Below are 13,698 nucleotides of genomic sequence, written 5' to 3' on the forward strand. Positions count from 1 at the left end.
CAAGAAAGGGGTAGTAGTATTAAACTTGCTTCCTGCACATTCCAACCTCTTTATTCCTTAATGACAAAGAAATCTATTTGTGAAATACTGGTAAAACCGAACCAAAATCAAGAGTATTCCAGCCACTGACGAATCTCCATGTTAATTCAGGTAACATTTACTGTGAATTATTGAGCATGGACAACACGGTGCTATGGAAGTACTGTGGAGATTTAAAGAAAAATTATATTATACTATGTGTGCTCACTGTCATATTGTCTCTGCCCAATATTGTTTATATTCTTGTAGTTAGGACATATAAGCATTAAAAAAAAAAGGTGAAGTACTCAATCTCATAAGACACATTACAAGTGTCAAGAGTGGGACAACCATAGTGCCCAGGGAGGTGGAGGCAGGAGAAATTACTGTGGGGTCAAAAGAGATTGACTTGAGCTAGATATTGAATGATGGATTTAGAGGAGAGCAGAAGACAACTCTGCTTGTCTCCTGAAGAAGAGTGAGCATGATCTAAGAAGGGTATAGAAAGAGCTATCTTGGAGAATTTCTATTGGGGCGTAGAGGGAGAAAGGGTTAGAAAATCAAGCTGGAGCCAGATTATGAAACTGTAATATCAGCTTTAGAAGTCTGGGCTTCATTCGAATAACAGTGGTTCTGAGATTCCAGTATATACAAGGATCACCTGGGGGAGATAGGTGACTAGATAGATTTTAACTCCTGAGATTCTAATTCAATAAATTTGGAATGGTCCCAGAAAATTGCATTTGGTAAAAAGTTAGTCTCCCCAGGTGATTCCCGTACAGGTGGTCCAGTGGCATACTTTGAGACACTCTACCTGAAGACAAAAGATTAAGAATCTTTTCCTAATTGCAGTAACTCTTGCAAATTTTATGCCAATTTTCCATAAGCTTGAAAACACCTAACTGCTAGGCCCAGAGGTCTCTCCTCAGTCTTTGTGTTGTCCCATTTTTCTTCAGTATTTGGCACTGACTGTTTACACCTTGAAAACTATCTTGTTAACAATACATTTTCTGGTTCTCTCTGGCTCTTTGATCTCTATACTATCCTCTGGCCTCTCATATGTTGCCTCTTCTTTATGTTTTCTCAGGATTCTGACTTTGGTCCTCTACATTTCTCCCTTCATTTCATTCACTCCTAACGAGTAAGGAGAACCTTCATGCCAACCTCAGAAGTTTAGACTTTGTCCTGTAGATAAAAAATAGTTATAGAAGTTTCTAAACAGTGGAATATCATACAGAAAGGAATTTTCTAGAAACATTACCTTGGAGATGGTCTGCAAAAAAGGATTAGAGGTAGGAGAAATAGGAGGAAGGGAGAATAATTAGACTATCAAAATAAACAGACATTTAAAGTCATCATCAAAGTGTGGCTTCAGAATGAAAATGTTAGTTTTCTAATAGTTCTTCCCTTTCAGAAAGTAGTCTTACTTCAATAAATTAATAGATAAAGCACTTCTAGAAATACTAGTTTCACTATCATGTGAGTTTTTAAGAAATAACTATAATGTAACAAATCAGGTCCTCTGCAATGTTAATCATAGATAATAAAAGTTTGACATGTCATCATTCTAACACCAATGTGAGTTATCCTCCAAAACAAGTGGCATAGGATTCTATAGTATTTGATCCTTATATCTGATAAGCTTAGGTCTTTCATTATGGAGTCAATAAATCATTAATACAGATATTATTAATAAATGTCAATGCCTTCTTTTGACTTGAACAAATGAAGAAATGTAAAAGTGTTTGATTTACCTAGTATGAGTATATTCAAGATAAATTCATACTCATTGGTAGTCCATGTCTTATACACAGTATTTTATATAATTGAATCCATGAAGTTTGCCAAATGGACAGATAAAATAGCATTTAGGAATGATATTCTAAGTGCAGTAATTCAGACAGAGAAAGACAAATATCATATATCATTTATGTTATCTAAAAAAATGATACAAATTAACTTATTTACAAAACAGAAACAGACTCACAGACATAGAAAACAAATTTATGGTTACCAAAGGGGAAAGGGGAGGGAGGGACAAATTAGGAATTTGAGATTAATAGATACACACTACTATATATAAAATACACAAACAAGGTCCTACTGTATAGCACAGGAAACTATACTCAATATTTTGTAATAACCTATAAAGGGAAAAGAATCTGAAAAAGTATATATATATATATACTGAATCACTTTGCTGTACACCTGAAACTAACACAACATTGTAAATCAACTATACTTCAATTAAAAGAAAGGATACTCTAATTTAAACATTCTAGAATCTTTGAAAAACAGAGGCAGAAGGCACCAAAATGAGGTGTAACCCTACCGCCACCTAATTTAGTACATAAAACCATTTATTGGCTGTTCTTTCTCAAGTGATCCACACTGGGAGATGCTAAGCCTTTATGAAGATCAATTTTAACTCTCACTACAAGAAAAGTCAGGGGGATAGAAATTATTGCTCCCTAATGTGTGATCTTGGGAAAATTATTTAAGCATTTTCTTACTTTCCACAGCATTATCGTCATTATATACTGTGAAGATAAAATTAGGTATCTGTTGAAGGTTCTTTGAGCACCTTGGGCCAGGAGAGCTACAGAAAGCCAAGGTGTAGTTATTTTCATATCTACTATTTCTCTTGCCTTTTCCCTCGTTCTAGCCTCCTTGGAAATGAAACAAACTTGCCTGTCATCTTCTGTTTAATAACTCTTCATGTAGTTGAAATTGCTATTCTCCACAAGTACCTCAAAGCAAATTTCTTCTTAAGGAGAACTGCCTGAACTATAAAATAGCAATCTAGGGCTGTGAGTCAGCATTTCACCCACACACATCAAAATGATTTAAAATAGGTAACACATAATCTTTTTGAAAGACATATAAACCTCCTTGGAGAAGCTTTGAGAAAACTGGAGTTTGAAAGTTTATGAATAGTTTATTACATTTCAATAAGTGTATTGCAAATCAATAAAGCAAAAGTTAAGGACAAATGAGCTCACTACCAAGTCAGTTATTGATCCTTAAGTTCCAAAATAGAATAGTACAGGAAGGATATAGAGAAAATAGGACTTTTTGTGATAACAGAAACTTTAAGTATCTTAGGAACATAAACCTAAAGAAATTATAAGACACAAAGAATTTTCAACAGCTACTTAAGATGTTTCTTCAAGTCAATTTTTTCATTTTTTTGATAATTAGAAACACTATTTCATTTTCACTCTTTAAAATATTAAATCAAGTCAAAGGAGTTTGTAAAAAATGAATACTACCTTTTATTGATTCATTTATTCTTTCAATTTCTTGTATATCTTCCTCTCTTGGCTTTGAAAAGTCTACCTTATTAGATGTTTATCTTATATGACTGTCTTAGCTTGGGCTGTTAGAACAAAATACCATAGACTTATGGTGGCTCAAACAACAGAAATTTATTTTCTTATAGCTCTGGAGGCTAGAAGTTCAAGATCAGCGTGCCAGCATGGTTTCTGGTAAGGGTTCTCTTCCTGGCTTGTAAATGGCCCCCTTCTCACTGCATTCTCACACGGTGGGCAGAGAAAGGGTGAGCAAGCTCTCTGGTGTTTCTTCTTATGAGGACACTAATCCCATCATAAGGGCCCCACTCTCATGCTCTATCAACCCTGATTACCTTCCAAAGGCCCCATCTGCAAATACCATCACATTGCGGGACTTCAACATATGAATTTTGGGGTGGGGTGAGGACACAAAAATACACTAATAGAAAAAATGTTACTGGCTCCAAATCATTAAGTCGATAAAATGGAAATGAACAAGTCAACCTGTTTTCAAATAATTCCAGTAGAAAGCTTTCCTTTTTATTCCTTTTATTCCTTTTATAGCAATCTAAACCAACAAGAAAGGAACTTCCTAAAAAAATTTATGAACATTAATTTAATGAAACAGTAACTTTTAAAAACCAAAGACAGAAAATGCAACACACATTGTTTTGGTAAAAAACTGAGAAACGGAATAATAAGCCATTAGTATATTAAATAAAAACAACTTTTAGTCCCCCATACCTTATTGCTATATCAACTAAAGATTCTTAAAATAATTTAAAGCACTTGGATGTCCTTGGAAAATAATATTAAAATGCACAATAACACTTCTGTATTACATTTTCATAGATATTATTAGAAGGAATAGTAAATTGCATATTCTTTCATTCAAAATATGGAAATCTGAAATACTAAAACAAAATTGACTAAATTATAATCATAACACAAATAGTGATTTTTACTACATATTACATACATTTGAGGATATAAGAAACATTTTTCTTGATTGCACAAAATGGTTAATTGCAGAATGCTTAAATACAGCTCTCTAAGAACATTTCCATGTTCTTATCAATGACCATAAAGCGAATACAAGGCATTTTTCAAAATTTTGAGTGTGAGTTTAGGGGAAAGCAGGATGGAAGGTGACTGAGATCCAGAGTTTAGGTGACGTGGCAGGTCGTCCAATTAGCAGGCTGCAGAGTTATGGATGGGACCCAGGATTTTCTTGTCTAAACTGCTGCAGATTAGTATACTCAAGCAGAAGGGGAAGAGAATCTAATTACAACTGTAGAAAATTTAATTTTTCAAAACTCAATTAGGTGTGTGTATGGTCCATTGGTGTCGAGCTTTAACACCTGCCTGTTGCCGTAAGTGCCATGTTCCACCACAACCCCAGCTTCGGCACACTTGCTGTTAGCAGCTAATTCTTTTTTACAGAGAGTCACAAATTGGGAATAAAGTTCTAACCCCTCTTCTTTTCCAGAGTTAGAGTGATACTGCATGCTTCTTCCTTTTACTCTCCCCCCAAGGGTGGCTTGAGGGATGATAAGAATGTTGCCAGGTAGATCCAATACAGAGACATGCTTGCCATTTTCTGTTTCACTTAATTTCACATTTAACAGTGTATTAACTGGGTAGGGAAGAAAGGAGAACATTTTGAGGTAGAAAACCAACAATCTTCTAGTCAGCAAACCTCATGTTCAAAATCCAGTTTGTCAGCTCATGTTTTTAACCCAAAGTTTCTATTTAGATTTTAAAAACTGCTTCAGTAAGCTAAATGATCTAAGCATGAAAAACAAGGAAAATTTCATGCAGAAAATGGCATGATGTTTTAAATCTGACTTGGCAGTTAGGATCTCCTAACAATAAGATCATCCAGAAAGGACTAAAGAATTAACTGTATACTGGAACTTCAAGATATTGTTGCCCTGGGGGATACATGAAAAGATTTTGCCTTTTTGTTCCTTTTTATATTTCAAAACAAATCCCACTGGAAAAAAAACGTGACAGATCCTCCACACACCTACTCTACTTTGTAACAAAGAACATTAAATAAAAACCTTAGTGCATTTATTATTTTAAACTTAGTTGCCTAGAGTTCTAAGCTGAGACAAAGGTTCCAGGTTCAATCCCGTTATAAACTAGCTGATTTTGCAGTTTTATAACCTCGAAGACATTACTAACATAGACTAATCATTTTACAAACATCACCAGTGCGAGAAGGATAAAGGTGAAAGTGAGAATCATCAGAAATTTCATTGTCAACTGGGAAAGTAAATCCAAAGGTATAGAGTTACTGGCATTATCTTCATATACATACAGGAAAATATTGTATTATTATTTTTATGGCATTTATGCAAGTATACTCATAGCTAATAAGAAGTGTCAAAACAACCATAAATATCCATGTGTAGCTAAAAAATCTAAACTTAGAAAACCTTTACATTTCAACATTAGCCATTTTCAAAACAATAAGCAAAAGAAATGCTTAATATAAACACCCTTAGGGTCTTCCTACCTCTATAAAGGGTATAGATAACTTCTGCTTGTAAAGAATAGTCCTGAGAGGACACAAACGGTAAAAGAACTATTGAAACCTCACACTCCTGTGTGAATAATCAGGCTTGAAAAGGTATGCTTTCTGGTGGGGTAGTCAATGGTTTCAACTATTAGAGAGCCTGTAGTAAATATTAGCAAGGATTCAGTACAGTGGCCCCACTCTACAAATCAAGGAACTAATCTGGTGAAAACGTGCCAAGGTGAACACCCAAATGAATTCCTAAGCTCTGCATTAAGCACTATCAGTTTTCATTTAACTAATGCCTATTTTAAGATACCTCTAGGGACTTCCCTGCTGGCACAGTGGTTAAGAATCTGCCTGTCAATGCAAGGGACATGGGTTCAATCCCTGGTCTGGGAAGATCCCACATGCCGCAGAGCAACTAAGCCCAAGCGCCACAACTACTGAGCCTCCGCTCTAGAGCCAGCGAGTCACAACTACTGAGCCCATGTGCCACAACTACTGAAGCCCGCACGCCTAGAACATCTGCAACAAGAGAAGCCACTGCAGTGAGAAGCCTGCGCACCGCAACGAAGAGTAGCTCCCGCTCGCCACAATTAGAGAAAGCCCGTGCGTAGCAATGAAGACCCAACACAACCAAAAATAAATAAATAAATAAAATACCTCTAATTTTCTCTATTACAAATAGGACTTTGCTATATAGCCTTCAGTCCTATTGATTGCTTCTAAGAAAACTATAATTCTCTGGAGCATTTCATTCCATGGAAATCACTATCCAGCTATCCAGGCCTCAGGCTAGTGACAGACTAAGGAGGCAGTTTTGAAATAACAGGCCAGAGAGGTAAGTATAATTTATTATACTTGCACACACTTCCCTCTACTGGATCTGAGAATTCAATTAATGCTGTTGGTCTACAAATATCAGTATGTAGAAGTAAATATAATACAAACACAAATGTCAGTAAGTAGAATTAAAATGAGACAATGAATTAATGGCATCTTGGAAACTCAAAGATCCTAAGACAGGTTATCGACCAAATATCTCTAATGATGTATATGGGAAGTTAAGCTTTGACAGGGCCCTGGATCTCTGTCCAATTATACCGAAGATGAATTGAGGAAGATTCTGCACATCTATACATTAGCCATGCTATTTCAGACTTTATGGATATAACTGGCTGTTATGTTCCCAAGGGCTACATGATTTGATTGGAAAGATCTGAATCCATGTAATAAGTATGAGGTCAGGTTTAAGAGAATCCCATCACACCGGCTTACTTTGCCTCCTGGAACAGAGGGAAGTACAAGCTACTACTATCAATAATAGATGGACTTATTTTGCTTATAACTCACACCAGTAGAATGTGATTCTTAGAGACACAGTTCTTTACTGAGAATCATGATATATAAAAGCTTTGTGTTAGACTATCCACTGGAAGAGTTAAGGTGGACTTCCTCTGTGTTTTTATTTGGCCACAATTTGGCCAAAAATGCTCTTCCTGTTTTTGAAGATTTCTACTATATACTTTTCATGGTCAAGAAAGCTTTAATTCAAGGCAAAAACAGACAGAATGTCCAATATCCAAGCATTAATTCCTGGCAATAACCCTCTGTAACAGGAGACCTCATTTCATTTTCTCTTTAAACCCTTTAAAGCTCCCTATTATCCTTCAGATTCAAATTTCAAACTATTACAGTTACTGGCTTTCCATCCTCACCTATTGCAGTCCCTTCTCAAGTCTAGTTTTCATCCTCTGACAAAGTTGTTAAACATGTTTGATGTCTCAGCATAAAATCCCCTCTAGAAGCTTTAGCCCTTTGTCCAAGCTGTTCCTCACTGGGCTATTTACGCTTGAGTTCCACTACTTAAAGCTCTTCTAGGTTAACTTCCGCCTACTTCAACTACCCATCTGTATAATTTATATTTATTAATCCAACTAATGGGTACTGCCTTTACTAATGAAGAGAATATAACCTGTCCCCAACCTTAGGGACAGCTTGACTATTTCAGGCTTCTTTTTTTGTACATAATTATTCTATCAAATACTGTCTTGAGATAGTATATGATTTGATTTGGTATATCTGAACCTATGTAATTATCACAAGGAATGTGCAGTGATAAAGACTATCGAGGACACTGGAAAGCTGCAGGCAGGTAAATTATTGTTCAGAGATGCCTGAACACTGACTCTTTCTCTGCCCGCAGAGGAGGTGTGGCTGTGATGACACTGAGCTTGGTTTAATAATCATATTTATACACGTTTCCTACAAAGAAGTGCATAAATGGTTAATGTAAAGTCTTCTATAATAATAATATAAGCCTGATCTGCACAGATTTGATGGGAACCACATCTTGTACATACAGTGTCACCTCTATGCCCCTGTTAGGGACTCTGAGAGATAAGGAAACTATATTAAGAAATGCAGCATCTATTTCTCCCTATGTGGCCACCCTGCTTCCAACAAGTTTCTGTATCCTCGGCTGAATCTCAGTGTGTTGTCTGTGTGTGTATGTGTGTGTGTGTACACTCTTCTAAACCAATCTATGGACGATCTGAAATGCTGCAGATATTTTAAAAGAATTCTACCACACTTGCTTACATTAAGCTTTGGAAAAGGCAAATAGCTAAAGTCAACAACAGTACACAGAGTTAAGTCATTTATAACTTACATACCAGTACAATTTAAGATTGTGCTTTTTGCCCCTTCTGATTGATCTATCTATTGCTAGTCACTCTCACTCTTAAAAAAGAAACATCAAACACATACCCATTTTGGGAAGAAGCTCTTTATCAGCTCCCTTGAAAAAGCACACATAGATCACTAATCCTCTCTGGACCTATGAGAAACCACAATAAATTCAGATTAGAAAGAAGCGTCTATATACAGAGGTAAATGAATAAAATTTCACAACTTTTATAGATAAAAGGTTAAATGCAAAAGAAGAGGAATAACTTTTTATAATAGACTTAATTTCTTAAATATGTGAGAAAATAAAATCTTTTTCAATATTCAGTCACCTCAGTAATCATTTCTTTCAAAAATTAAGTTTAAAATACAGCCAAGATTAGTAAAGACCCCAAGTTATACCTTCAAACATTTACTTCTTTTTTTTAAAAATTTATTTATTTATTTTTGGTTGCGTTGGATCTTCGTTGCTGCACGTGGGCTTTCTCTAGTTGCAGTGAGCGGGAGCTACTCTTCATTGCGGTGCGCGGGCTTCTCATTGCGGTGGCTTCTCTTGTTGTGAAGCACGGGCTCTAGGCGTGTGGGCTGCAGCAGTTGTGGCACGTGGGCTCAATAGTTGTGGCTTGCAGGGTCTAGAGCGCAGGATCAGTAGTTGTGGCGCATGGGCTTAGTTGCTCCGTGGCATGTGGGATCTTCCCGGACCGGGGCTCAAACCCGTGTCCCCTGTATTGGCAGGCGGATTCTTAACCACTGCGTCACCAGGGAAGTCCCCAAACATGTACTTCTGATCAAAATCATTAGGACTATGAACTAGTCTCTTCCTAAGTATGGCTGACAGACTTATAAATATTTAGTTTGCAGGGGCCCATTTATTCAACACCAAATGAATTCACATTATATCAGATATGGCTGATGTATAAACAACACTGTAACTGATATGTCTTTTGACATCATCATTCTTTGTTCCTCCTAATCCGTTTACTTATAGATAATGAAAATAAGGGTCTGATTCTATTTCAATAAACTCCAAGAAACTGCTGTCCAATTATTTTTTGTTATTTTTGTTAATACATTAAATACACAGTGATTAAACCTTGGAAACTGCATTCATATTAAGTTCTACATCAAGAGGTTGTCTGTTATCAGGAATATAAGCTTATTTATTTTATATAATGACTTGGATAGTTCTTTATTAGCTCTTGTAGGATAGAGACTATATGGAAGAGGCACTTGACAAATGACTTTGATTTTGCTGCAGAGTGAATCATTAAATTTTTTATTAGATTAACCTTCTGAGTCCAACAGCTATTACAAAGATTGAGTTAATATCTGTAAAGTGCTTAGAACAGTGCCTGGTTCATAGTAAGAGCGATACAAGTGTGTATTAAGTGACTATGTAAAAAGAAATTTAAGGACTGAAACACAATTTATTTTACATCTTAACTCCCAAAGCACTTTACAGACTGTTTTGTACATGATAGGGACTCTGTTGACTGCATTTAAGTTCTACTGTGTATTACAGGCTCTATGTGTTATCTAAATACTCTTCTAAATAAATATAAATGCAGCTCTGCACTCACACCTGATTTACCTGGATAAGACATAACCTTTTATAAGTGTAATTGTGCTCTTGGACAAACAAGTGCCTCCAGGGCACACCCATCAGTAAGGAGGTGGCAGGTTGAATAATACAGATATCTGCACCACTGTCACAGCTCTCTACACTGGGATTGTTTCAGCACAGGCCAAAATTTCTCAAGCATATTCATATTTGGACACATGCAATGTCAGAATTAAGTAATTGCAGGAATGAACACCTGCTGGGACTTCCCTGGTGGGCCAGTGGTTAAGACTCCACCCTTCCATTGCAGGGGTTAGATCCCTGGTCAGGGAACTAAGATCCCACATGCAGCATGACTTGGCCAAAAACAAACAAACAAACAAAAAACACTAGTTCTTTCCTTCTACTCACCACACTACCTCTTCATTAAGGTATTTTCTTTTAGTTTATTCCATCAATAGCTCTTAAGTTGTGACCTACAAATTCCCCTCCTCAAGTCAGAATCACCTTCCTTGTAGCTTCTTTTGGTATAAATAGAACATTTCAAATATATAGGATAGTACACATAATTCTCACTGTAGGTTAAAAATGTTCACCTCCCAGGAAGAAAAACATTAGCCTGTGACAGCAAAGGTCTAAATGAATGAAACCAAGAACACGCAAAGTAACCTTCAAATCAAAAAGTAACCTTCAAAACAATTAAAAATGTTTTTTTAAAAAAATTAGAACGTTTAGTAATAGAATAGCGGATGCTTGAGAAAGAGGAAAGAATTTACTCTTTCACTATCTAATTACTCGTCAGCTCTTTATGCTAATTTAGCCATGTGTGGGAGTGGAAGAGAAAGCTTTAAAATAGCTTTTAAAGTTAATAAACACACTGATAGTTTGGAAGGCTGCAATAAACTATCCGTGATTTTGCACAAGGAGATGTGACATGAAGAATATAAAAAGATAAAGAAGCATGGAAGAAATCTAAATGATTAATAGTTTGGGATTTATAGTCCCATGAAGCAAGTATAAAAATAGGCAATTCTTTGGACAGTATGGCAAAAATAATAAAATCTCAAAACAGGGAAGAGAAATTTTTAACAGACCATAACAAAAGTAAGAAATAAGAAATGAATTTTTGAGAAAGAAAAAGGGAGGGCAAAAATATAGGACTGTTTATGCTTAAAAGTATTTCCAAATTACCAGGGAGTAACAGATAGTGATTTAAGAATAGTCACCCACATATAGTTCATGGGTAGTATTTAAAATAATAACTAGGATTGTGTTAAGGAGTGCTAGATTTGGGACGGAATTCAGCAGATGAATGAATGAAATGCTTCTACATTAAAGTTTCTGAGTACCTCCACTAGTTTTATTTATTATTATTACACATTTTTTTCCTTCATTTCAACTTACTCCAAAAAATAAGTCAGGGGCCTTAAAGAAAATTTTGTTTTTGCATGGAATTTTGCATATGGGCAGGCTCTTCTAAAAAGGCAAATATTCAAGCAGAAGGATGTCATATTGGTGTAAATGTTTTAAATTCTTTGCCAGACGCGCAGGCTCAGTAGCTGTGGCTCACGGGCTTAGTTGCTCCGCGGCATGTGGGATCCTCCCAGACCAGGGCTCGAACCCGTGTCCCCTGCATTGGCAGGCAGATTCTCAACCACTGCGCCACCAGGGAAGCCCCAGGAAGTGTGTTTGATAACAATGCAACATTATTATAAAAGTAGTCGTTTTTGTTCCTAGTGGGAAATAAGTCAAGTTTTTTAAAGTTTCTTTAAAAAAGAACTGCTTCATGGGCAATCTCACGTCTGTGCTAACACCTAGCTGCAGTCAACCTAAGAGGGAATTCGACGGGATCCGGAGCACAAGTCAAAACAGATCTTGAACGCTTGCAACAAATCTAACCTAGAAGCTCGAACCAGATCAGGACAAGTCACCAGCAGCCCGAGCATCGCGCAGGGCGTGGCAAGGCTTTTTGCTCTTTTGAAGCAAGAAGTCTGAGCTACTAGGCCTAAAGTCCACCGAGCTCAGGTAGGCAAACGGTGAGAGGAAGCTCCCAATGCCCGGAGTGCCAAGCAGGGGACACCCTCTTCCTCTCGGAAAATAAGTCCGAGGGAGAACGGGCCGGGGCCGGTGGTGCAGGACTGAGGAGAGAGGCGACGCCAGGCAGGAACTGAGGGCAGCGTTGGGCGGACCAGCCGTGAGTCCCGCCCCGCCCACAACACGTGCCAGGCGCCAAGCGACCGGCTCGGAGGGAGACGCGGGGGCAAAAATCACCGAGACAGCGCGGTAAGAACCGCCCCTGCGCGCCACAGGATAACCGGAGCTGCGGGGCCGACATTACCTCCACCCACTGGGCCGCGGCGTCCCCTTCGGCGGGGCGTACTTGCAGCCGGGCGTGCAGGCACTGCTGCAGGAGGGCCCGGGCCTGAGGTGGCCGGCCACTTTCAGCCATGGCTCAAGCCCGCGCGGATATCCCCCAGGTTCCGGCCACGCGCCGCACAGGCCCGCCCCCGGCGCTCAGGGAGCATTGGGCGGGGCGCGACGCGGCGGAGGGACGTGCTGGTCGCCCGTGGCTACGCCTCCAGAGGGGCGGGGCCTCTGGCTGGCTCTCCGGTGGCCCGGATGTGCGGCCTTCAAAGACTTGTAGGTACTAACCCTTACCCCAACCTACGTACAACTCGGTAGAAGGCGCTCAGTGTATGCTTTTAAGGGAGTGAAAAGACCCAGTGGTTCTCTTCCCTACATACCTTTTAAAGAGACATTTTTCAGCTCAGAAAGTTTACAGACGTTGAAAAATTTTTAATCTGCGTAAGTCCATATTATGCCCATTATGAAGATAGGTAAATAGAATGAGTCAATTGAATCACAAAACAAGCGGAGGTGGAACTGAAAGCTATAAATCTTTCAAAAAAATCTCCTTACCCCAAACAATAAAACAACGCTGCCTCCTCTATCAGGAATGCTATAAATCATTCTGTTCTCGCAGTTGTGGAAAGGTATTGGTAGGCTATGTGAATACGTATTTGGAGATCAATCTTTTAGGGAATATCCTTGCTAAAAATATTCTTATCCAAGAAAGTGTTTGATTTTAATAAATTTTCGAACACGCTACTAATTCAAAAATAAAATGACATAGTCTGATGCACATAATGATACTGAATTCTATGGTGTTTCCTGTAAGTACATATTAGAATGTAAATAAAATTAAACAAGGGCTTGATTTTCTTTCCCACATAACGTATTCCTTGAACCTGCATCAGATTAGCATTATTTTTCTATGGGCTTGGAGGGTTTAGATGAAGAATAATAGTGTTACCCTGACTGCATTACCCAGGTCATTGATTTGGGCTCGGTTGGCACAATATGCCTATACATCCTGGTCTCTGTTTCAGAAGATGACATCACTGACAGTGTTGCTATCCATACAAAGTAGTGTAACTGAAGAAAATAATCCATGTGCAATGAACGGTCCTTTCTACACAGAATTGAAGCTGCCTGTTTGCTGGTTATCTTGCAGGCTGCCTCTCACTTTTTGTAAAAACAGAAAGCAGAATCTCACATTATCTCTGATTGAGGCATTGTAGGGGTTCCTACATTTGTTGACATTTGTCTGC

General features: G+C 38.0%; 2 protein-coding genes across 3 annotated transcripts in view; one reads left to right on the forward strand and one right to left on the reverse strand.

The window, feature by feature from the left end:
* Positions 1–12,756, reverse strand: part of DTD2 (D-aminoacyl-tRNA deacylase 2) — a 28,358-nt gene extending 15,602 nt beyond the window's left edge. The window contains exons 1-3 of one of the 2 annotated variants that reach the window (XM_036842441.1): positions 12,426–12,756; positions 8,608–8,677; positions 3,921–4,947 (exon numbers count right to left, since the gene is read on the reverse strand). In XM_036842441.1, coding sequence (XP_036698336.1) covers positions 4,622–4,947; positions 8,608–8,677; positions 12,426–12,536 — 507 coding nt within the window. In that variant the 5' untranslated portion in view covers positions 12,537–12,756 and the 3' untranslated portion in view covers positions 3,921–4,621. Of the gene's footprint in view, positions 1–3,920; positions 4,948–8,607; positions 8,678–12,425 lie in introns of those variants that run through there. The other variant, XM_036842442.1, reaches the window with a different exon arrangement.
* Positions 12,126–13,698, forward strand: part of NUBPL (nucleotide binding protein like) — a 367,758-nt gene continuing 366,185 nt past the window's right edge. The window contains exon 1 of the mRNA XM_036842440.1: positions 12,126–12,370. The gene's annotated coding sequence lies outside the window, so the exon portion shown is untranslated. The remainder of the gene's footprint in view (positions 12,371–13,698) is intronic.

The sequence above is a fragment of the Balaenoptera musculus genome, chromosome 2, assembly GCF_009873245.2.
Source record: "Balaenoptera musculus isolate JJ_BM4_2016_0621 chromosome 2, mBalMus1.pri.v3, whole genome shotgun sequence".
NCBI classification, from domain to species: Eukaryota; Metazoa; Chordata; class Mammalia; order Artiodactyla; family Balaenopteridae; genus Balaenoptera; species Balaenoptera musculus.